This window comes from Scyliorhinus canicula, chromosome 4 (genome assembly GCF_902713615.1).
Source record: "Scyliorhinus canicula chromosome 4, sScyCan1.1, whole genome shotgun sequence".
NCBI classification, from domain to species: Eukaryota; Metazoa; Chordata; class Chondrichthyes; order Carcharhiniformes; family Scyliorhinidae; genus Scyliorhinus; species Scyliorhinus canicula.
In genome coordinates this window covers 102,566,182-102,592,000 of record NC_052149.1, presented here as the reverse complement: position 1 = coordinate 102,592,000, position 25,819 = coordinate 102,566,182, and the positions used below count along the sequence as shown (strand labels likewise).

At 46.2% G+C, this 25,819-nt stretch overlaps 1 protein-coding gene across 2 annotated transcripts in view; it reads right to left on the bottom strand.

Moving 5' to 3' along the window:
- ddr2a (discoidin domain receptor tyrosine kinase 2a) overlaps nucleotides 1-25,819 on the bottom strand; it is a 201,511-nt gene that overhangs the window by 50,999 nt on the left and 124,693 nt on the right. For both annotated transcript variants that reach the window (XM_038794916.1, XM_038794917.1), the window contains 2 exons: nucleotides 12,160-12,262; nucleotides 670-898 (listed from right to left, as the gene is read on the bottom strand). In XM_038794916.1, the coding sequence (XP_038650844.1) occupies nucleotides 670-898; nucleotides 12,160-12,262 (332 nt within the window). The remainder of the gene's footprint in view (nucleotides 1-669; nucleotides 899-12,159; nucleotides 12,263-25,819) is intronic.

Sequence of the window (25,819 nt, the reverse complement as noted above, 5' to 3'; positions counted from 1 at the left end):
GGACTGCTCTCCAGCTTCCAGACAGGGGTCTTTTTTCTGGCAGGTCCGCCTACTTAGGGGATCCCTGTGAGGAGAATCTCCCTATTTAGGGGTCCCTGTGGAGGATTCCTTTAGTTAGGGGGGATCCTTTAGTTAGGGGGTCCTTGGAGGGGGCCTCCCTTATTCAGTTTAATTTATTTTAATTGAACTTAGTCGGAAGATAAATACTTAAGATCACAAGTTATGTTTAACTACATTATGTTTCACTGACCATTTTGGTTTACATAGAATTTACAGTGCAGAAGGAGGCCATTCGGCCCATCGAGTCTGCACCGGCTCCTGGAAAGAGCACCCTACCCAAGGTTAACACCTCCACCCTATCCCCATAACCCAGTAGCCCCACCCAACACTAAGGGCAATTTAGCCTGGCCAATCCACCTAACCTGCACATCTTTGGACTGTGGGAGGAAACCGGAGCACCCGGAGGAAACCCACGCACACACGGGGAGGATGTGCAGACTCCACACAGACAGTGGCCCAAGCCGGAATCGAACCTGGGACCCTGGAGCTGTGAAGCAATTGTGCTATCCACAATAAGTAGTTGTTACCAAGCGCCAATTAATAATAATTTCACCTGCTCCCTTTCACAAGTGAAGCAAATAATTAGCCTGCCTTCACTGTCGGATTTACCTGTTTCCCATGTCGATTTTTCCACGAGTTCCATCGGTTCCCATCCCTGCTGTAGTCAAGCCGATACATCTGTGCAAACTCGTTACCGTGGCCTCCAGCGTGGCGACCCTGGGTCCCCACAAGGGTAATAAAGTGCAGAGTTTGCAGGTCAACCTGAAGGAATTCCATGTCTTCAGGATCGACTGGACCATCTGGACACCAGGCTCCATCGCCTTCTTCACAATCCAGTCTGTGGGACAGCAAGAGAGTTTGTCACTGCCAGGGTTATGGCAACACAACACTGGAGCGTTCTAGCTGAATGGTTTGAAATGTTACTGATACCTGGACTCGTGAACAAAGAGTAAATGTGGAGGGTGAAATAGAATCATAGAATGGTTATAGTATTTCGACCCATTGCGCTTTTTGCAAAAGTAACTCAGATAGGCCCAACTAAAAATAGAAAATGCTGGAAAAACTCAGTGGGACTGGCAACATCTGTGGAGAAAGAAACAGAGTTAACATCGAGTCCAATATGACATTTCTTTGCAACTTCCAAACCTCCGCCCATCCTGCAGTTCTTCAGTTATTTTCTTTTCAGTTAATTATCCAATTTCCTTTTGAAAGCCACAAAAGGCCCTGCCTCCGCTCCCAGGCAGTGCATTCCTGATCCTAACCACATGCTATGTAAGAAAAAATGTTTTTCCTTGTGTCGCCCTTAATTCTTTGCCCTCTCATTCTTAGGCCTTTCACAAATGGGAACGGTCATTCCCTATCTCCTTGGTCTAGACCCCTCATGAGTTTGAGCACCTCTATCAAATTTCCTCTCCACCCTCTCTTCACTAAGGAAAATGCCCCAGCTTCTCCAAATATCCATGTGGCTGAAGGCCCTCATCCCTGGAACCATTCATGTAAATCTTTTCTGCACTCTCTCAGATTTCTTCACATCCTTCCAAAAGTGGTGGCCAGAATTGGACACAATGAGCTAATTCTCTTGCCCCGAGCGCTCCTGCGCAAATTACACGGAGACCGGAGAATCGCGATGCAGGGACCATCATGCAGTTAGCACCAGTGTGAAACCCTGTGTGATTCTCCCAGCCTCCGCACCCCAACGTAATGTTCATTTAAACATGCTAGGTTTAAATATAAATGGCAGCAGCGGGAACCCGGCATGAATCACTGTTGGTCTCTACAAATGGAGAGCAGCCGTGATGACCAGGCTCGGGAGCTCGAAGGCCATAGAAGCCCTGGGTGGTATGGAAAATGCTGGGTAGTGCTCTGGCACAGACCCAGGTTGGCACTGCAAGGTAGGCAGTATCAAAGGGCTGAAGGACTGGCGGCCGCAAAAAGGTGGGGGGGGGGGGCTCAAGGCGGTATGGGGGGGAGCCTCCTGAAGGGAGGGAAATGAGGGGATGGCCTTTGATGACCCCATTGCAGAGTGTTGCTCGCTTGCAGGAGGAAGGGGTGGTGGTGGGGAGTGTAAGAGTGCTGGTACCAGTGAGTGGAGGGCCTTTAGCTCAGTGGGCTGGGCAACAGGTTTGTGATGCAGAACAAGGCCAGCAGCATGGATTAAATTCCCGTACCAGCTGAGAATTTTGAATTCTCTCTCCATGTACCCAAACAGGCGCCGGAATGTGGCGACTAGGGGCTTTTCACAGTAACTTCATTGCAGTGTTAATGTAAGTCTACTTGTGACAATAAAGATTATTTATTTATATTTTATATTTAACCTGTGAGTAGGAGTGGGGGTGTGTGTATAGTTGTCTGGAGATCGGGGTCACTCCTTTCCGGCCCCTTTTAGTCTCCACTCCAAAAACAATTCGAAGTGTGGGTGAATTCAGTCAGGAACTCCCCAGCTTCCAAAAAACCTGGGCTGGATTCTACATCAGCCAACGCAGTATCAGGGTCCACAGTGTGGCGGAGAACTTAGTGCTTGGAATGCACTTACCTCACTTCTATGTGGTCAATGATTGGAAACATTGAGGTTTCACCACTTAGAGTCACTCATCCATGAAGGGAGATGAATGAATCAAGATTGCAGCTGGTTTTTGGAAACTGTCAATCACAGCCCACTACTAGAACGTTATGAATGGTTTGCAGCTGATGGATCTGTGCGAGGGGGTCTTCTAGCCAGGGGGTTTCTGCGGAGGGTTCCTTCAGTTAGGGGGCTCTGGAGGGGTCCCTTTATTTATAGGGTCCCTGTTGGGGGTCCCTCTAGTTAGGGGGTCCCTGTGGGGTGTTTCTTCAGTTAGGGAAATCCCTGGGGGGGTTTCCCAATTCATGGGGTCTGTGGGGAGATCCCTATGCATTGGGTCCCTGGGGGTCTCCCGATTACAGGAGTCCCTGGTGGGGGGATCCCTATTCTTGGGGCACCTGAGGGTCTCCCCATCACAGGGATGCCTGGGGGGGGGGGGTCTCCTCAATACAAGGTCCCTGGGAGGGGTCTCCCTAATGCAGGGGTCCCTTGGAGGGGTCTCCATAATACAGGGGACCCTGGGAGGGGGTCTCCTTCTGTCATGTGAGAGTATCTTTAAGAAATGGGTGCTTAAGAAATGTACCTTTAAGAAATGAGTGTTTATCAGTGATGTCAGAGTGGGGGTGGAGCTGGGCTGTCTGTCAGCTTTTTACTTTTGTTTTAGGCTGTTTGCTGCAGGGTGTGTTTTAGTTTCGTTTTCAGTGTTGGAACTGAAGCCAGACCAAGCAGGTGTACCGCTGTTCTCTCTGCCATCAAAATACTATCTCTTGATCATTTGGTGAATTCAGAATTATAAATGTTCTCAGTAGTGAATGTAAACCCTAATGTGCTTCTGATAAAAGGTTTTTTTTTCAAGTCTTCTGGATGTTGTTTGGGAAGTTATTAAACATTACTTAGTGTTGTATTCTTTGCAGGTTGTATATGAATTAATGGTTGCTAAGATGTTCACTGTATATTTTAAAAAGGTTAACTTGAGTTCATAGAATAAACATTGTTTTGCTTTAAAAAATACTTTTCCATTTCTGCTGTACCACACCTGTAGAGTGGGCCATGTGCTCCCCATACCACAATCTATTAAAAGTTGTGGGTCAGGTGAACTCCATAATACACTTTGGTGTTCTCTAGACCCAGGTCCATAACAAATTGGGGGCTCGAGGGGGATAAAAGCCTATCTATTGGATTGGCTTAGTCAACTTAAAGACAGTGAGGGGTGAGCATATTGTGGTTGCTTTTCAGGTGTGGTATTTTAGTTTAAGTAGGCAGTGTGTTGTGGACAATGGCTCTTTCAGAAGCTCTGAGGTTTTTGGGGGTGGAGACGGTCACATGCAGTACCTTAAGGACAGAGACTAAAATCAGACTGTTAGATTTGGCAAAAACATTGCAGTTAACATTACCTGACAAAATGCGAAAAGATGAGGTCATTGTGGCGGTGGCTAAGCATTTAAAGTTGCCTGAGATATAGTTTGACTCATTGGAAATGGCAAAAATTCAGTTGCAAATTAAACAAATGGAACATGAGAAAGAATTAAAGCAGCTTGAATACGAAAGAGAGAGAGAGGAAAAAGAAAGAAAGAGAAAGTGAGAGAGAAGAAAAAGGGAGAGAAGAAAGGAAAACAGAACGAATAGCCCCAGCAGAACAAAAAGAAAGAGAAAGGGAGATACAGATCAGGGAAAAAGATAAAGAGAGAGAGTTTGAACTTCAGAAAATGACCATGAAACATGACAGTTAGTTAAAATTGGCAGACGTAAAGGGAAACATACAGTTGATGGACAGTGATGAGGATAGTGAGAAAGAGCATTAAAGTCGAAGGCTTGGTGGGGATCTATTTAAATATGCCCAAGCATTGCCATGTTTTGAGGAGGAGGTAGAAGCCTTTTTCATTTCATTTGAGAAGCTGGCTAAACAAATGAAATGGCCACAGGATATGTGGGTATTACTGATTCATACAAAGCTGGTAGGTAGGGCTAGTGAAGTGTTTGCATCACTACCGGAGGAGGTATCTGAGACGTATGAGGAGGAGAAGAAAATCCATCTAAGGTGCATATGAACTAGTGCCTGAAGCCTACAGACAAAGGTTTAGAAATTTAAGGAAAGAATTTGGTCAAACATACATGGAGTTTGAAAGGATCAAACAGAGTAATTTTGATCGGTGGATAACGGCTTTGAAAATAGACTAAATATATGAAGCTCTCAGAGAAATTATACTTTTGGAGTAGTTAAAAAATTCAATTCCTGATGTAGTGAGAACTCATGTGGAAGAGCAGAGGGTTAAAACTGCAAGATTAGCAGCAGAAATGGCAGATGATTATGAATTAGTTCATAAATCAAAGCTTGGTTTCCGACATCAGTTTCAACCTGTGAGGGATAGAAACTGGGGACATGAGAAATACTCAAGTGGTAAAAGTAAAGGTGATCTGATGGGAGATAATAAGGAGAGTGTACCGCAGAATAAAAAAAGCAATCCAGGAGGGTAGAAAAGAAATGAAAAGTTTCAAATGTTTTTACTGTAATAAATAGGCCATGTAAAGTCACAGTGTTGGTGGTTGAAGAAAAGCACTGGGAAGGCTGATGTGGTAAAACAGGATAAGACGGTGGGGTTTGTTAAAGTGGAAGAGGAAAGCCGAAGTGAAGTGAAGGAGGTGCAAAACATTGTACAGCCTGATTAACAGGTGATTGATAAGAAGGTGCCAGATCTCTTCAAAGAATTTATTGTGTGGGTAAAGTTTACTCAAGTGTATCAGGAGGAGCAGGTAAAGAAGTCACAATTTTAAGGGATACGGGAGCTAGTCAATCTTTAATGGTAATAGATGAAGAATTATGTAGTTGGGAAGAACGTTGCCAGAAAAGGTTGTAATATGTGGAATTCGGCGTGAGAGAAGTAGTGTTTCATTATATAAGATAAGGTTGGAAAGTCCAGTGAAGAGTGGTGAAGTGGTAGTAGGAATAATAGAGAAACTACCTTGTCCAGGAATACAGTTTATCTTGGGTAATGATATAGCTGGATCCCAGGTGGGAGTGATGCCTACTGTGGTTGATAAGCCAGTGGGAAATTAGACAACTGGAAAATCAGACAACTGAAGTGTTGAAGGACGAATATCTTGGGATTTTTCTGAATTGTGTAGTAACAAGGTTGCAAAGTCACAGGTTAAGACAAGAGGAGAAATATGAGAGTGAAGATAAAGGTGAAGTGCAATTATCAGAAATGATTTTTGATCAGATGGTTGGAAAAGAACAGGTGGAGGACGAGGCATATATTTTTAGTTCAGGAAAATTGGCGGAATTACAACAGAAAGATATAGAAATAAAACGGATGTATCAGAAAGCATATATGGAAGAGGAATCTGAGTGTATGCCAGAGTGTTATTACTGTAAAAGTGATGTCTTGATGAGAAAATGGAGACCTTTACATATGCAGGTGGATGAAAAGTGGGCAGAAGTTCATCAAGTAGTATTGCCGGTAGGGTACAGAAAGGAAGTGTTGCGATTTGCACATGAGGTACCAGTGGGAGGTCATTTGGGAATAAGGAAAACTCAAGCTAAAATACAAAAACATTTTTATTGGCCTTGACTACATAAACATGCAGTTAAATTTTGTCAATCATGTCACACATGTCAAGTGACAGGGAAACCTCAAGCAGTGATAAAACCAGCACCCTTAATACCCATCCCAGCATTTGAGGAAGCTTTTACACGGGTCCTAATTGATTGCATAGGACTGCTTGCTAAAACAAAAAATGGGAATCAATATCCTTTGACGATAATGAATATGTCTACTAGGTTTCCAGAGGCCACTCCAGTACATAATATTACAGCTAAAAAGATTGTGGAGGAGTTACTTAAATTCTTTACTAGATATGGACTACCCACAGAAATACAATCGGATCAAGGATCAAATTTTACCTCAAGGTTATTCAAAGAATTTATGGATAGCTTAGAAATAAAACAATTTAAATCAAGTGCGTACCATCCAGAATCCGAGGAGCGTTAGAAAGGTGGCATCAGACATTATAGACAATGTTGAGGGCTTATTGTCAAGATTATCCAGAGGATTGGGATAAAGGAATTCCATTCGTACTGTTTGCAATTAGGGATGCACCTAATGAGTCAACCAAATTTAGTCCTTCTGAACTAATTTTTGGTCATGAGGTAAGAGGACCACTTAAATTGATTAAGGAATAATTGGTGAGTGAGAAATCGGAAATTACATTATTGGATTACTTGTCAAATTTTAGGGAATTATTAAATAGAGCAGGTGAATTCGCTAGACAACATTTAAAGGTTGCACAAAATGTGATGAAAGGGGTAGCAGACAAGAAATCCAAAGTTCGTAGTTTTGCCTGTGGAGATAAAGTTTTAGTGTTGTTATCAGTGGGAGGTGAACCTTTAAAAGCTAGGTTTTGTGAACCTTATCAGATTAAAAGGAAATGAAGTGAGGTGAATTATGTGGTAAAAACGCTGGATAGAAGGAAAACTCACTGAGTGTGTCATGTGAATATGCTTAAAGGGCACATTGAAAGGGAAGGAGAGAAAAATAAGGTTTTAATGATTCTAACTCAAAGTGACGAACCAAATCCAGATGACTTGGAATTTGATATACTTCAAATTAAATTGGAAAACGAGGCTGTTCTTAAAAAATGGGATAAATTGTTGAGTTACCTTCCAGAGGAAAAACGGACTGACCTGAAAGAGTTATTGATATCACGTGGGCAAGTTTGTAGAGATAAATTGGGAAGTACTAAAATGGCTATACATGATGTAGATGTGGGAAATGCTGTTCCAAACAAACAACATCCATATAGACTTAACCCTTTAAAATTGGCACAGGTTAACAAAGAAATTGAGAGTATGCTTAAAAATGGCATAATTGAAGGGGTTGCAGCCAATGGAGCTCACCCATAGTGATGGTACCAAAACCAGATGGTACCCAACGGTTGTGTGTGGACTATAGAAAGGTTAATGCAGTTACAAGAACGGACTCTTATCCTATGCCACATTTGGAGGATTACATTGAGAAAGTGGGACAATCAGCTTTTATTTTCAAACTGGATTTACTTACAGGTTACTGGCAGGTACCATTATCCAAAAGGGCGAAGGAGATTTCAGCTTTTGTGACTCCAGATGGTATATACCAATTCAAAGTTATGCCATTTGGCATGAAAAATGCACCAGCCACATTTCAACGGTTAACTAACAAAGTTGTTTCAGGATTACCCAATTTTGTGGTATACATCGACGATCTGGTAATTTTCAGCCAGACATGGACAGAACATTTCAAACGTCTGATGGAGTTATTCAATCGACTTCAGGAGGCGGGTTTGGTGATAAACCTACCCAAAAGTGAATTTGGAAAGGCCCAAGTCACTTTCCTTGGCCATACAATTGGACATGGTTGAATGGTCCCACGGGCTATGAAAACAAAAGTTATTGGGGAGATTCCGATACCCTCGACATGACGGGAAATAATGCCATTTCCTGGTATGAGTGGATTTTACCGGAAATTTGTACCGAATTTTAGCAGTGTGGTTGCTCCACTGATGGACTTGCTCAAGAAGCGTAACAAATTCCAGTGGACAGCGGAGTGCTAACAGGCATTTGACGGCCTGAAGGCTTTGCTAACCTCTGCTCCTGTGTTAGCCATCCCAAATTATATGAAACCATTCCAAGTGGCTGTTGATGTGAGTGATGTGGGTGTCGGTGCGGTGCTTCTATATGAAGGGCTAGAACGGCCTATTGGTTATTTTTCAAAGAAATTGAATTCTCACCAGAAAAAGTATTCCACGATTGAGAAGGAGACTTTGGATTTGGTCCTGACTTTGCAACATTTTCACATTTATGTGACCAGCAATCCGTCTGACACCGTTATATATGCTGATCATAATCCATTGACGTCTTTGGAGCGATTCCGGAATAACAATGCAAGGCTGTTTTGCTGGAGTTTATTGTTACAACCATTTCATTTAAAAATAGTACATGTGGCAGGACAAGAAAACGTGATAGCCAATGCTTTGTCACAAATGTAATGAACGGAAGCAGTTTCAGTTGGAGGAAGAAGAACAAAAAAAAGGACTTTTTTATTATACCTGTTTGCGTGTGTTGTTTTTTGAAACTAAAAAGTTATTTACTGTGTGCATTTCCTAAAGGATGGTGAAAAGGTGAAAAATGAAACCATCTTGAAGTTGATGGTTTATTTATTTTTCTTGGGGGGGGATGTGTCATGTGAGAGTACCTTTAAGAAATAGGTGCTGAAGAAATGTACCTTTAAGAAATGGGTGTTTATCAGTGATGTCAGAGTGGGGGTGAAGCTGGGCTGTGTCAGCTTTTTACTTTTGTTTTAGGATGTTTGCTGTAGCGTGTGTTTTAGTTTCGTTTTCAGTGTTGGAACTGAAGCCAGACCAAGCAGGTGGACTGCCATCAAAAGACTATCTAAACAGGGGCTGTTTAGCACAGGGCTAAATCGCTGGCTTTGAAAGCAGGCCAGCAGCACGGTTCTATTCCCGTAACAGCCTCCCCGAACAGGCGCCTGAATGTGGCGACTAGGGGCTTTTCACAGTAACTTAATTTAAGCCTACTCGTGACAATAAGCGATTTTCATTTCATTCTTGATCATTTGGTGAAGTAGAATTATAACTGTTCTCAGTAGTGTATGTAAACCTAATGTGCTTCTGTTAAAAGGTTTTTTTTCAAGTCTTCTGGATGTTGTTTGGAAAGTTATTAAGCATTACTTAGTTTTGTATTCTTTGAGGGTTGTATTTGAATTAATGGTTGCTAAGATGTTCACTGTATGTTTTAAAAATGTTAACTTGAGTTCATAGAATGAACATTGTTTTGCTTTAAAAAATACTTTTCCATTTTTGCTGTACCATACCTTAGAGTGGGCTGTGTGCTCCCCATACCACAATCTATTAAAAGTTGTGGGTCAGGTGAACTCCATAACACACTTTGGGGTTCTCTAAACCCTGGCCCATAACACTTTTTACAGGGGTCCCTGTGCAGGGTGGGGTAGGTCGGGTCACTGCCATACTTGGGGGAAAGTGGGGGCACCAAGGCATTTCGATTCCCACCTTGGGTGATTGTGTGGAGTGTGCATTTCTCCTCGTATCTGTGTGGGTTTCCTCCGCTTAGTCCAGTTTCCTCCCACAATCCAAAGATATGCAGGTTAGGTGGATTGGCCATGCTAAATTGCCCCTTAGGTTGAGGATGGTTACACGGTGAGGGATTGGGCCTAGGTAGGGTGGTCCTTCAAAGGGTTGTTGGAGACTTGATGGGCCGAATGGGCTCATTCTGTACTGTAGGGATTTTTGGGGCAGGGGGCTGAATCGCGATGTGAGGCGGGGGGTGGGGGGGAGGGCGGAGCAGAGTTCGGAACTGATTTCCAGTGGGGGTAGAGGAGAGTAGCTGGCAGCGGAGCTTAGCGATCGGGCCACTGGCTCAAAATGGCGCCAGATAGCAGGATTCCATTGGGAATCCTTTGTATTCCTCGCCATGCCATATTTCGCATGACAATGGATGCGGAATTTCATCCCTATCTGTGCTCCCGGTGTATAGTAAATTCTCATCCGGCGGGCGAACATGGGTCGTGATTCTCCGGTTCCCCAGTGGCGTGTTTCACGGTGGCGGGCTGTTCATTGGTGGTGGGATTCTATCTTCCCACTGTAATCACCCGATGCAACCAGGAAATCCGCGGCGCAGTTGTGCTGCCGATGGGAAAAGCGGATTCCAACGATCGGAGAATGCTGGCCATAGTCTCCCAAATGGAGAATTCACCCCGTTATTAGCATGGATGAAACGCACCAAACTACCCAGCGGGAATCTCCCTGGTTTTCCCATTGGCAACAACACTTTCGAAATTTTTGGGAAAACATTCCGCCCGATATTCCAGTTGAGGCCAAACCAGTTTTTTTAAGGATCTTCATAATTTCTTTTTTAGTACTGTACATTCTTGTTTTTTTAACCCACAGGATCCCATAAACTTTATTAACTACTTTCTCAACCAACCCTGCCACTTTCAACCATTTGTGCTCATATATCCCACAGGTCCCTCTACATCTACATCCTCTCTAGAATTGTAATCTTTATTTGAGATTCCTGCTCCTCATTCTTCTTACAAATTTGTATCACATCACTCTTCTCTACGTGAAATTTGATTTGCAACATGCCTACCCATTCCACCAGCCCATCTATGCCCTCTTGAAGTCTATCACTGACAGTTCGCAGTACTTCAAAGTTTTGGCAGATCATAAAGACATGGCAGGCACTATTATATGACTTCAAATCCATAGAATCAAACAACAATTTGTACTTAACATAGTAAAACATTATCAAACAAAAGTTGCTTTTTCTTTTCTTATTTCCTGGGATGCGGGCATTGCTGGCAAGGCCAGAATTTGTTGTCCATCCCTAATTTCTCGTGAAATGAGTGGTTTCCTCGGGCATTTCAGAGAGCAACTGAGTCAACCACATTGCTGTGGGTCTGAAGTCACGTATAGGCCAGACCTGGTAAGGATGGCAGATTTCCTTCTCAAAAGTACAGTACGAGGAGGTAGAAGGAGAAGAGGTGTACGGAGGTCATTTCAGAGATTAGGGCCTGAAGACATGCCACTAATGCTAGAGAGATTAAAATCAGGGATTGTTAAGGGGCCAAAATGAGAGGGGCGCAGGTACCTCGGTAAGGCTGCAAGTGGTTACAGAGATAGGCAGAGCTGAGGCCACAGAAAGATTTGAAAACATTTTAAAATCAGTGCTCTATTCAATTGGAAGCACTAGGGTGTGACTTGGTGTGAAATAGGACATGGACAGCAATATTTTAGATGAGATCAAGTTTATAAAGAGTGGAAGATGAGATGCCACTGAGAAGTACATTGGAATAATTGTGTCTATAAGTAATAAAGGCATGGATGAGGTTTTCAGCAACAGGTGAACTGAGGCAGGGACATTCAGACAATGTTACAGAGCTGGAAGTAGGATATCTTGACGGTAGAGTAGATGTGTGGTCGGACGTTTATCTGGAGGTCAAATATTGTACCGATGTTACGAGGGAGAGGGATGGCGTTGGCAGTCAGAGGATGGAGTTTGTGGTGGGAACAGAAGACGATGGCTTTGGTCTTCTCGATATTCCGCTGGAGGAATTTTCTGCCCATCCATCAAGTGATGTTGGATAAACGAAGTGACAAGTTGGAGATAATGGAGACGTATTGTGCCGGAGCCAACTTTTGAAACAGCCACCAATCAGTTCTATGCCCCTGCTAATTGCATAACTCTTTCTTCTTTATCTTGATTTCAGTTCTGACGAAGAGCACACTGCTGAATTGCTGACTTGCTGATCCTTTTTAATTCTGCTGACAATTCTACTGTGTTTTGTTCTGGGTACAATTAAGGATTGAATCTCCCCTCTGATTTTCCTACACTGTGACATGAATAGATCCTGAGAAATTTTTAAAAATTGTCCAATGTTGTACAGCTGGTACCATATCATGTGCCCTTATGTAAATCTCATGCCAACCAACCGCAACTTGCAACTGCAAGTGGATTATCCACTTACCGTCCGTGTTTGGCTGCTGTCGAATCGTACCACTGGCTGGAAGCTGTAATGTCTTCATCGGGAATTTTCCTCCCAGACATCCCAAGGGGGTAGCGACACACAGCTGTAGGAGATCACAGGAGGTTAGGAGTTTGACATTGCATGCTTCTAGCAGATCAAGAGAGGGCTAAACTCTTAAAAAAACAAATTCCCAACCCAAACCTGCTCCAACCCATCCTCTTCCAGCTTTAATTGAGAAAGAAGTCTGACAACACCAGGTTAAAGTTCAACAAGTTTGTTTTGAATCACTAGCTTTCAGAGCATTGCTCCTTCCTCAGGTGAATGAAGAGGTAGGTTCCAGAAATATATATATATAGGCAAAGATGCAATCCGATATTTTGTGAATGCGAGTCTTTGCAGGTAATTAAATCTACAGGTCCAGACGGAACAACTGGAGAGAGGAATAATCACAGGTTAAAGAGGTGTGAATTGTCTCAAGCCAGGATAGTTGGTAGGATTTTGCAAGCCCAGGCCAGATGGTGTGGGGTGAATGTAATGCGACATAAATCCCAGGTCCTGGTTGAGGCCGTACTCATGCGTGCGGAACTTGGCTATAAGTTTCTGCTCGGCGATTCTGCGTTGTCGCATGTCCTGAAGTCCACCTTGGAGAACGCTTACCCGAAGATCAGAGGCTGAATGCCCTCGACTGCCAAAGTGTTCCCCGACTGGAAGGGAACATTCCTGCCTGGCGATTGTCGTGCGATGTCCGTTCATCCGTTGTTGCAGCGTCTGCATGGTCTCGCCAATGTACCACACTTCGGGACATCTTTTCCTGCAGAATCTTCTTCCTGCAGAGGCTTCAACACGTCATCGATGAAGATGAACATCTTGCCAAGTTCATCCCTACACCCCACTACTTGCCTTCAAACAACCGTGCAACCTCAAACACATCATTGTTTGCAGCAAACTACCCAGCCTTCAGAACAGCGACCATGACACCACACAATCCTGCCATGGCAATCTCTGCAAGACGTGCCAGATCATCGACATGGGTACCATCGTTACACGCGAGAACACCACCCACCAAGTACGTGGTACATACTCGTGCAACTCAACCAACGTTGTCTACCTCATACGCTGCAGGAAAGGATGTCCCGAAGCGTGGTGCATTGGCGAGACCATGCAGATGCTGCGACAACAGATGAACGGACACCGCACGACAATCGCCAGGCAGGAATGTTTCCTTCCAGTCGGGGAACACTTCAGCAGTCAAGGGCATTCAGCCTCTGATCTCCGGGTAAGCGTTCTCCAAGGCGGCCTTCAGGACATGCGACAACGCAGAATTGCGGAGCAGAAACGTATAGCCAAGTTCCGCATACATGAGTGCGGCCTCAACCAAGACCTTGGATTCATGTCGCATTACATTCACCCCCTCACCATCAGGCCTGAGCTTGTAAAATCCTAACAACTTTCCTGGCTTGAGACAATTCACACCTCTTTAACCTGTGATTGTTCCTCTCTCCAGTTGCTCCGCCTGGACCTGTAGACTTAATTACCTGCGAAGACTCACATTTAAAGTACCGTATTGCTTCTTTGACTTTGTCTATATATATGTTTCTGGAACCCAATTCTTCATTCACCTGAGGAAGGAGTAGTGCTCCAAAAGCTAGTGATTCAAAACAAATCTGTTGGACTTTAACCTGGTGTTGTCAGACTTCTTACTGTGCTCACCCCAGTCCAACGCCGGCATCTCCACATCATAGCTTTAATTGTGGCAGGAAAGTGAGCGGGTGACCAACTTTGAGCCTTATTGTCATTTAGCTATTTGAATTAAACTTGCAAAAGTTTTATTGTGGCAGTTATCTGTGTCCAGTGGTGATTGGGTTGGGAAATTGAATTTGGAACCATTGAGCATTTTAATAAAAGTATGTGGCAAATTTATTTCTCACAAGACCGGTAAATGTTTGAAATGTCAGTTTGGAACTATGCACTGGATAGGGTTCCCGTTTGTGCACTCGATTAGGAAAGGTGTGCATCTTTTGTCTCACAGGTAATAGGATCATTCTGCCACTGTGTTATTTGAGAGTGAGAGCAAATTGCTCTATGACGACAGCAGTTTTCTCCAGTGTCATAGCTGGCTGTTGCGCAGGGATAAGAGGCTTCTTATACACCAACGCATGCAAACAAACTGTCTGAGCATTCAGCATCTTTACTGTCCTGAATCTGATTGCACGTTCAGGAGTTAGAGAAAGCATAGGTTAAAGTGTGGAAATCCTGAATTTGCATTCTACCTGCCACAGGCTGTACTGTGGACCCTCTCACCCAGGACCAGCTATCAAAGAAATTTGCTGATTTGGCAAGAACTTTCCTTTTTCCGCTCTCATCTGTCAGAAATTCTATAAACCGTTATACATTGTTCAGTGATGTGTAAACGGTTTGTTTTAACAGCTATCATAGTGATAACTATTGCTCTAGGAAAATAATTTTAAATCTGTGAAAAGTCTCCATTATGGCCAATTACTAGATTTTTTAAACTAAGTTTTATTAAAATCTTTTTATAGTTTATTTACATTCTATCAGTTTCCACCTTGGGTCAATGCTCCTATCTTTATCTCACTCTGGAATTTTTTGAAAAAGTGATTTGATGATGAGTGCATTTCTTTCGGCTGACTGTCTATGAGAATTCTCCAATGCAATTGGATGCTTGGCCAGCTTGCTGATATCACTGCAACCCATGCTGGAAATCCCCGTTAAAGAATGCTACAATCCACTGCATGGTGAGAGAGGTGACGTTCTTTTTACAAAGATTGAGTTTGGCTTTCATCAAGTTCTCTTGCTTTGCTGCTGATTGCAAAATCCAGACCTTTGTGTGAGTCACACGTTCAGTCCTCCATTGAACCGACCAACTAAGTGGAAGTTGTGCTTCATAAAACCAAATGATACGCAGAGAGAATTGTTTCTTCCATGCTTTAATTCAATCAAGGGGACTGATCACATTGCAATCACTTTAATCCCACCCAACACCCTCAACTATTTTTAATATCTATGCTTGTTGCAGTGCCATACTTCTCACTGAAAGTATCTGGAAAGATCAATACATAGTTTTTGATTAACTACAAGTCACTCAAATGATGGCAAAGGATTGATGGGGTAGAACTGTCATTTTGCAATAGTGCCAATTTACATATAGAATTTACAGTGCAGAAGGAGGCCATTCGGCCCATCAAGTCTGCATCGGCTCTTGGAAAGAGCACCCTACCCCCTACCCAAGGTCAACACCTCCACCCTATCCCCATAACTCAGTAACCCCACCCAACACTAAGGGCAATTTTGGACACTAAGGGCAATTTATCATGGCCAATCCACCTAACCTGCACATCTTTGTGACTGTGATAGGAAACCGGAGCACCCGGAGGAAACCCACGCACACACGGGGAGGATGTGCAGAATCCGCACAGACAGTGACCCAAGCCGGAATCGAACCTGGGACCCTGGAGCTGTGAAGCGATTGTGCTATCCGCAATGCTACCGTGCTGCCGTTGTCAAGTTGTCAATTGAAGTTAATAGGGATAAAACGGGGGAGAGATTAAAATGGGTTACCAACTCACTGTTACCTATTATGCATCATCACACAAAGTGACAATCCATCGCTGCATTCGGCAGTAAAGTTGAATGCATAGGGTGAAGTTACTCATCCAGGACATTTGGTAACCATTACTGCTTGTGACAAACTCTGCACAGGCACTTATCTTTAAATACTACTCTCATTGCCAAGTCATCATTGGTGCTCAAAGAGCAGAATTCCTACAGTGCAATAGATTTCAATAGATTTCTTGAAAGCAGTGTTAGCTGCTGTAGAGATACCATTTGACGTGAGTTCCTCCTTTGGCTGCATTACTTATATTTGTCAAATGCATTACTTGTGTTGTGTTTTTAAAAAGACAGTGAGTGATAAAGTAACGTAGAATTTGAAGCCAAGTTACATGTTGTTAGAAACCCTTATTTATTTTGGTGTAAATAAACAACAAACTTCAAAGCTCAGCATATGAAAGCATCTTCTTCAGAGTGATACACCCCAGAAGGTCCATTGGTACTGTTTGAAAACGTCTCCAAACAAAACAAGTCTGTTTCTTTGACCACTCATGACATTCTTTATGGCAGCGAAATACAGTGATCCACAAGAAAAAATATTAAAAGTTCAAGAACATCTCAGCATCCAATCACCCCTCTGCTGAGGTGGCGCAGCAGGGCTGGGGAGTACTGTTTTATTTTGAAAACAGAATCCATGGCTTGACGTTGGGGCAAAGCAAGCCGAATCGAATCAGACAGACATTACACAATCACCGCGCTTCCGAAGTGTATTGGGTTTATTTTCATTAAATTGTCAATCATGAGATTCAGTCTGGAGTACATTTCAAGTTGTCACCTCCTCTGCCTTCCCCCAGGACTTCTAGTATCCAGCAGTATATTCGGTGCCTGCGCCTCGACTACAGACCCATGGATTGGAAGCATGTATAGGTTACAGTATGATGAAAGAAGACTTTCAGCTTTAAATACAAAGAATGGAAAAGTACTAGCCTCAATTCCACCCTGACTTTATAGCTGTTTGGTACAGTCCTAAACCAGCACTGTAGACCTTGGCAGCAATGTGGGGAAAAAGCAGCAAGATGAATGGTCTAATTGTTTCCCCAATATTTACCATTTTACCACTGGCTCCAACACACGCACATTATCATTAGAGTCGGCTAATGTGTATCATATAAGTCAAGCAGAGAGTCAGTTTATGTCAGATATTACAGCTGGACTTTGAGAAGGAAAACAGAGGGTATAAATAGAAAAACATACTTATATTCCAGGAAAGAAACTCTTGACTATCTTTTTGATGAAAAAAATGACATTTTTCAGCCGATGCAAATTTTTTCCTAATGAACTTATAGTGCTTGGAAGTGCTTAAGGAAATGCTTTCATCAGCAAATTAATTTGCTATTTTTCTGCTTATATGTGCACAGAATCTAGCACATTTCACATTTTTTGAGACACACAGTAGTCTCGAAAGAGCATTAACAAAAAAAAATAACACTGCCAAAAGGAGGGTGTTGCCATCTTCTGTGGAGCTCCACAATCAACTTGCTATTTGGATCCAACATAGAGGGGCTCAAACTACAAAAGGTTCTGCTTCTGAGGCTTGAGCACAGAACCTGGCCTAACGCTCCAGCGTTAATAACAATATCATTGGGGCGCTGCACTATCGAAGGTGCTTATTTTTGAATTAGATGTTAAAAGGTGGCCTGCTTTCCTGCTCAGGTACAAAAGTAGTGCGCAGGGGAATGCTAACGCATACTATTTATATGGCCTTCCGGAAGGCTGTCTCTCATGAGAGACTGTTACCTAAAACTGGAATTCAAGGAATTGAAGGCAAATTGTTGACCTGGTTAGGAAACCGGATGCGTGAAAGGAGACGGAAAGTCCAGAATCATGGGCAGGATGTGATTAATGGTCTCTCCGAGGATCTGTTTTGGGACCTTAACTATTCACTCCATTACTTAATCATTTAGGTGATGGAATAGAAAGTTGCATATACGAATTAACTGATGATCCTAAAATAGACATCAGTTTAACCAGTATAGATGGAAGCATATATTTACAACGAGATATTGATAGATTAAGTAAAAGGGGCAAAATTGTGGCAAATAGATTTCAATGTAGGCAACTGTAAGGTTGTCCAATTTAGACAGATAAAAGATAGAACGGTGTACTTTCTAAACGCTGAAAGGTCGAAAGAAACTTGGAGTGGGGGCGGGGACAGATCACTAACTTGTCATGAGCGGGGTCAGAAAATAATCAAAAATGATAATGGAATGCTGGTCTTTCGGTCTCTGGAAACAAAAGGGAGTAGATGACATGCTTCAGCTGTACAAAGCGCTGGTCAGACTGCACCCGCAATACTGGGAGCAACTCTGGACACCACATCTCTGGAAGGGCATATTGGTCTTGGACTAATTCAGCATAGACTTACCAGAATAATAAATGTATTTAAAGGCGATAACACAAACCATTCTCTGGAATTTAGACGGTGATTAGATTAGCACTTTCAAGATATGAAGGGGAGCAGATAGCATAAATTGGGAGAAAGTATTTTCGTTAGTTTGGCAATTTAGGACTCGGGGACATTGTCCAAATATTAGGATGCAAACTTACAAGAGTGAAATTAGGAAACACGTCTACATTTTGGAATAGTGGATAAGTTGTTAATTTTAAAACTGAGATTGAAAAATTTTCATGCACCAAAGTTATGAAGGGTTATGGAGCAATGCCTGGTATACAGAGTTAGGGCGCGGATGGGGAACGGTCACATTGAATGGCTGAACTGGCTTGAGGGATAAATGATTGACTCCTGTTTCTATGATTTATTCCTAGGTTGATCCTAAATGATCCACGCCCTGGGTCTCTATGTTTCTAGGTTGATGTAATGACTCATTTAATGGCTCATTTAAATATGCAGATCTGGATCTCGCCCAGCGAGGGATCTCTTGCCGGGCGGAGTGAGTCGGGTGACTTGCGATCGGCCCAGCGTGGAGCCTGATTTCGGGCTCTCGCGTGAATCACCCATTGCGCCCGGATCCACGCCGGGCGCAACACGGTCGCTGGATTGCACCCTGTAAAGCTTTTTTGAATGTTATGAGGTTGGGAATGCCATTGTATCGAGTTGTTTTCTTTCTTTCTAATCAAATACAGTACCAGTAATAAACTGAAAATACACAGAATACAGTTTAAGCACTCTGATTGTCCAACTTTATGAGAATTTGATTACAAAGGTTCCTATGTATTATGGGTATCTGTTTGCACTGGAACAGATGGAGCTACTAAGATGCATGAAAAGTAAAGTTTAAACAAATCTCCTTATTTTCCAGCATAATTTTGATAGCATACTGTTTAGGAGAATGGTCATTGTAAGGTTCTTAAGGAAATTGGGTTTCCATATTTTCAGCCAACTTCCTCTAATTGGCTATGCCAGTGAGAAATGTTCCAAGAATAAGATAAAGGGGGATCTGGAAATATGATACTGGTGTAGGAGGCAATTGTTCTGTGGCCATTCTGTGATCAGATTGTCACCTCCTCATTCATTAGGCTCTGAGATTTGATAATAGGCCTTGGGCTGCATTCTCCATTGCTCGACGGAATCAGAGAGATCGCAATCGGGTGGAGAATTCAGCATTGTCACAAAAACGGGATAAGCACCCGGCACCAATCCATTTCCGATGCTCCGATCCCCCAATGGCGGCGGTATTGAAGTTTGCGCCCAGCGCCAGCGAGAGGATGATGACCCATTTACAACCTATTAATTGCTGGACACCAGAGTCTCCACACCTGCCTGATTCTACGGAATTCCCAGCTGGGATTCATATTGGCGTGGGTTGGTGCAGGCATTTGTCAGCGTAGTCCTGGAGCGGTGGACTTCCCAGTGTGCCAAGAGGTTAGATCTTGAAGGTAGGTGCATCGGAGGGCCCCCTCTGCCCCACAATACAAATCCTGCCCATCCCCCCACACCAGCACCCCCCCCCCCCCCCGCCCCATCAGTCACCCCTACCTGTAAGCTGAAGAGCAGTCCAGACAGAAACAATGAAAAAAAGCGCAGCTTTAAAACTAACTTGACCCTTACAGCTGCTGCCTCAGGAAGAGACTGCAGCTGCTGTAACTTCCTAGAAAGCAAATACCACATCACCAGGCTTTAAACCCCCTCAGATCCCTTGATCTGCAAGGTTTCTATTCCCATCAAAGAGAAATAGCTGTTACTAGGCGATGATTGAGAGATTCCAGACAGCCAGATGTCTGGATTGTTTAATTTCATTTCTCTTCACGCTTGAGTGGATCACAAGTACCCAGCTGTGACACCAATTGAAATGTTTATAAACATCTAGCTCTGATTGACAGCTCATGATCACATCAAAAGCAGTTAAGTGATTTCTGCTGAGACAAAGAGCAAGTCTCTGGTGGGCTCCCTGTTGGGGGAGTTCTCAGCTGGGGTGTGTGTGGGGGGGGTTAGGTCACCCTTGTGCATGTGTTCTGTGGAGGAGGGACAATTTCTGCGGTGCGGCCGGCAGGATTTGCGTTGCAGGTGGGAGGGTGGCCATCCATCGGACCTCACTATTGCACCGCCCGCTCAAAATGATGGCCCAATAGCATGGTTCACGATGTAATCCCTTGCGATCCCCACCATGCATAAATTTGCATGGCAAGGAATAGTGAATCGCTTCTGACCGCTCCCAGCATGAGCGCAAATCACAGGCAATTTATAGGGCTGGATTCTCCAATTTTGAGACTATATCCGGACAAAGTGTCTGGTTTTACGACGATAAAATCGGCGAGGTTTCAACACCGATCCTCCGACCGGTGAGGGTCTAGCAGCCACGCCACGTAAAATGCACGGCCTTCCTGATATAAACACCTGGAGAATTGCTGGGTCCGTGGCCGTGAATGTGCATGGCAATGACCTGCAGTGGTCGCGCCGTACAACATGGCGCCAGCTGCGCGTGGACTTGACCTGCCAGATAGTGACCTCCTGGACACCCCCTTGCCACCCCTCACCAGTCCCTCCAGCCTTTGCCGAAGCCCGAAGCCCCCCCCCCCCCACCCGAGTCCCCATCATGGCTCCACCCGACTGTGGTGACGCTAGACACAGTCCGAAGCCGCCACGCCGGGTTCACAAAAACTGAGAGGACACTTGTCCCGTGCCGTTGGGAACTCGGCCCATCGGGGGTGGAGCATCGGGGGAGGCCTTCAGGTAACGTCCTGAGGCCGTCCCAACGGCTTGCGGCATACCCCTCGATGACGGCGTTCTGGAGGGGGCGCAGCATCAGAAAACAGGCACCGCCCCCGATTCGGTCATTAACAGGGATTCTCCGCCCGATCGCCGGTTACAATATCAGCTTCGGGAAATGGAGAATCCAGCCCATTGTCTTCTAAACGGAGAATCCAGCCCCTTTTCTCTAGATGGCCAAAAGTAGTCTTTTCCCACCAGCAGTGCACCCCTGCCCATGGATTTCCCGGCAGCATGGGGTGGCTTCAATGGCAGGAAGAAAGAATTCCACCATCAGCAAATGGTACACTGTCGAATAACACACGGCTGGGGAACTGGAGAATCCAGCCCGATGCTCAGCATTTCAGTTGAACTGCATGGATGATATGCCATCAATGAACACACAACGAGTGGTGAATGTAACTGAGGCTTTAATACACTAAACAGAAAGCCTCCTGGCCACGGATCCCGAACTGGATCGGAGGCGGAGACCAGCCACCTTTATACATGAGCCCGAGGGGAGGAGCCACAGGCGGACCCAGCAGGGCCAAGCCCAGGCATGTAATACAATACAATACAATACAATAGTGGTTTACCACATTCACCCACTGTTTAAAAAAAAAAGAGTCCAGCGGGGGTGAAGTGGACTTAAAGATCAAGTCTGTCAGGGGCCTTCACCTTCCACCGTGATCGCCTCAGTCCCGGCTGTGGTGTGGGCACCGGTGTCGAGACCTGCACGTCCGGGAGCGTGTTGTCCTCTTCTTCACCCAGTAGTTGAGTCGGTGAGGGGGGGGGGGGGGGTATGGGCGGAGGTGGTGGTGATTGTCGCTGGTGAGCCTGCGGGTGCTAGTCCGTGAGGTGGGTGGGTAGAGGTGGGAGAAGACGGTGTAGGGTTGGGGCTGGTGGTGATGGTCGTTGGGGAACCTGCAGGTGCCAAATCCCGAAGGGAGACTGTGTCCTGCCGCCCGTCCTGGTGTGCCACGTAGACATATTGTGGGTTGGCATGGCCCTCTCGACGAGGGGATCTGATTTATGGCTCCTCACATGCTTCCGGAGGAGAACGGGCCCTGGGACAGTCAGCCAGGACAGGAGCGAGACACCGGAGGTGGACTTCCTGGGGAAGGCAAACATACGCTCATGAGGAGTCTCGTTGGTGGCAGTGCACAGGAGCGACCGGATGGAGTGGAGCGCATCGGAGAGGGCCTCTTGCCAGCGGGAGACTGGGAGACATCTAGACCGTAGGGCCAGAAGCATGGCCTTGCAGACCGTTGCGTTATCCCTCTCCACCTGTCCGTTTCCCCGGGGGTTGTAGCTGGTCGTCCTGCTGGAGGCGATGCCTTTGCTGAACAGGAACTGATGCAACTCGTCGCTCATGAAGGACGAACCCCGGTCGCTATGGATGTAGGTGGGGGAGCCGAAAAAAGTGAAAAGACTGTGCAGGGCCTTGATGATGGTGGCAGAGGTCATGTCAGGGCATGGAATGGCAAAGGGGAATCTTGAGTACTCATCAACAATGTTGAGGAAGTACACGTTACGATCAGTGGAGGGAAGGGGACCTTTGCAATCGACGCTGAGGCACTCAAAGGGGCAAGAGGCCTTCACCAGGTACGCTCTGTCTGGCCGATAGAAGGTTTGCACTCTGCGCAGACCTGGCAGTTCTTGGTCACGGTCCTGACCCCCTCAATGGAGTAAGGCAAGTTGCGAGCCTTGATAAAGTGAAAAAAACAGGTGACTCCCCGGTTGACAGAGGTCATTGTAGCGGGCCCGGAGTCAGCCAACTTGTGCGCTGGCACATGTACCGCGGGATAGGGCATTTGGGGGCTCATTGAGCTTCCCAGGTCGATACAAGACATCGTAGTTGTAGGTGGAGAGCTCGACCCTCCACCTCAGAATCTTGTCATTATTCATCTTGCCCCGCTGTGTGTTATTGAACATGAAGGCAACCGACCTTTGGTCAGTGAGGAGAGTGAATCGCCTGCCTGCCAGGTAATGCCTCCAATGTCGCACAGCTTCTACTATGGCTTGGGCTTCCTTTCCGACAGAGGAGTGTCGAATTTTGGAGGCATGGAGGGTACGGGAGAAGAAAGCCATGGGCCTACCCCCCTGGTTGAGGGTAGCGGCCAGCGCAAAGTCCGACGCATCGCTCTCCACCTGGAACAGAATGGACTCGTCCACAGCGTGCATCGCAGCTTTGGAAATATCTGCCTTGAAGGCCAGGCGGGCCTCAGCCGTCAGGGAGAAAACGGTGGATTTAATAAGCGGACGGGCCTTGTCCGCATAATTGGGGACCCACTGGGCATAGTAAGAGAAGAACCCCAGGCATCTCTTCAGGGCCTTGGGGCATTGGAGAGGGGGACCTCTAGGAGGGGGCGCATGCGGTTGGGGTCGGGTCTCGGACTTCATTTTCCACAACGTAGCCAAGGATGGCTCGGCGGGTTGTGCGGAAAACGCATTTTTCCTTATTGTAAGTGAGGTTCAGTAGTTTAGCGGTGTGGAGGAAGTGCCGGAGGTTTTCGTCATGGTCCTGCTGGTCATGTCTGCAGATGGTGACATTATCGAAGTACGAGAACGTGTCCCGCAGCCTGTACTGGTCAACCATTCGGTCCATTTCTCGTTGGAAGACCGAGACCCCATTGGTGATGTCAAAGGGGACCCTGAGGAAGTGGTAGAGGTGGCCATCTGCCTCGAAGGCAGTGTATTTGCGGTCCTCCGGGCGGATAGGGAGCTGGTGGTACGCGGACTTCAAGTCAACTGTGGAGAAGACTCGATACTGCGTAATCTGATTGACCATGTCAGATATGCGGAGGAGGGGGTACGCGTCGAGCTGCGTGTATCGGTTAATGGTCTGACTGTAGTCAATGGCCATCCGGTGCTTCTCCCCAGTCTTGACGACCACCACTTGGGCTCTCCAGGGGCTGTTACCCTGTTAATCCGGGGTGAGGTTGGCGAAGAGCGAAAGTGGGGCGACCTTAAGGATCGTGAGGCTACAGACGGTGAGGGGGGCAGGGGTCCGCCTAACTTTAAAGTAAGGCTTTGGAGGTTGCACTGGAAGTCGTGCCCCAGTAATAGGGCAGCACAGAGATGGGGAAGGACTTAGAGTTCGAAGTTAGTGGACTCTACGCCTTGTACAGTAAGGGTGCGACACAGTACCCCCAGATTTCTACTGCATGTGATCTGGGAGATTTTCTGGGTTGCGGGTAAGATTGGGAGTGAGCAGCGCCTTACCGTATCTGGGTGTATGAAGCTGTCTGTGCTCCAGTAGTCGAAAAGCCAGGCCGTCTCGTGCCCGTTGATCCGGACGGTCATCATAGATTTTGTGAGGTGGTGAGGCCGGGACTGGTCGAGCGTGGTGGAGGCGAGTTTCAGAAGGTGATGGGTAGGCCGGTCGGTGATAGCAGCGGCCAGCGTACGATCGGGTGAGCAGGCCTCCCGGGAGGTGGCGGAGTGGTTCTAAGGTTGCGGCCCCCGTGGGACGTGCATGGCGGGTGGCATCGGAGATGGCGTCAAAGATGGCGGACCCCGTGGGACGTGCATGGTGGGTGAAGTACAAAATGGCGTTAAAGATGGCGGCACCCACGGGTCGCACATGGCGGGTGGCGCGGCAGCTGGGGGTGGCCCCGACAGGCAGCAGGCAGCACTGCTGGGCCTAGAAGCTTTAGGAAGAGATCGGGCCTGGCAGGCTTTCGCAAAGTGGCCCTTCCTCCCACACCCGTTGCAAGTCGCGTTCCGTGCAGGGCAGCGTTGTCTGGGATGATTACCCTGGCCGCAAAAGTAGCACTTGGGGCTTCCGGCGTTGGCGGGCTCCTGCGCGGCACAGGCTTGCGCCGCACCTGGGTCGGATGATGGCGGCGTCCACGAGGTCCACGAGGGTGCTGCACGATCGGAGGTGTAGGCCTCCATGTTCTGGCAGGTCACCTCCAGTGACTTTGAGAGCTGCACTGTCTCTGGGAGGCTGAGTGCACCCCCCTCTAGCACTCGCTGGCAGATGTAGCTCGATTTCATGCCCGCAACATAAGCGTCCCTGATCAACTGATCCGTGTGTTGGGTAGCCGATACGACCTGGCAGTCACAGCTCTGGCAGAGTACCCGCAAGGCACGCAGGAATTCTGCTAGTGACTCCCCAGGGCATTGTCGTCTCGTGGCAAGAAGGTGCCCAGCATACACCTCATTTACCGACTTTACATAATGTCCCTTCAGCAGCATTATCGCCTCCGTATACGAGGGGACGTCCCTGATGAGAAGAAAGACTTTCAGGCTCACCCGTGCGTGGAGGATCTGCTTCTTTTGGAGGTCGGTGAAGTCTTCGGTGAAGGATCCGAGGTACGCTTCGCAGCAGCTTAGCCAGTGCTCGAAAGGTGCAGTGGCGTCGGCTGCCTGTGGGTCCAGCTCCAGGCGATCAGGCTTGAGTGATGAATTCAAATTAGATGTTTAGTGTATTGAATTGATATGCCAACAATGAACACACGATGAGTGGTGAACGTAACGGAGGCTTTAATACCCTAAACAGAAAGCTTCCTGGCCTCTGATCCCGAACTGGATCAGAGGCGGAGACCAGCCACCTTTATACATGAGCCTGAGGGGAGGAGCCATAGGCGGAGCCAGCAGGGACAAGCCCAGGCATGTAACAATACAATACAGTACAGTGGTTTACCACAATGGATAAGTAAAGGAACTCATTGTGCATCTCTCCCAGTGCAGCTGCCGAGACACTAGAGCTACAGGCACTGTGAATGGGTTGGAAACATTGCTAGGCCCCCGACCATTCTCTGAGGAAATAGCTCCCCCTGTCTGGAAATTGTGGGCTCAGGACACCCATTTATTTGACCCTGACACCAGGGTCCTGAGGCTCAAAGTTCCCGCCCATGGAATCAGAGATTTATTGGA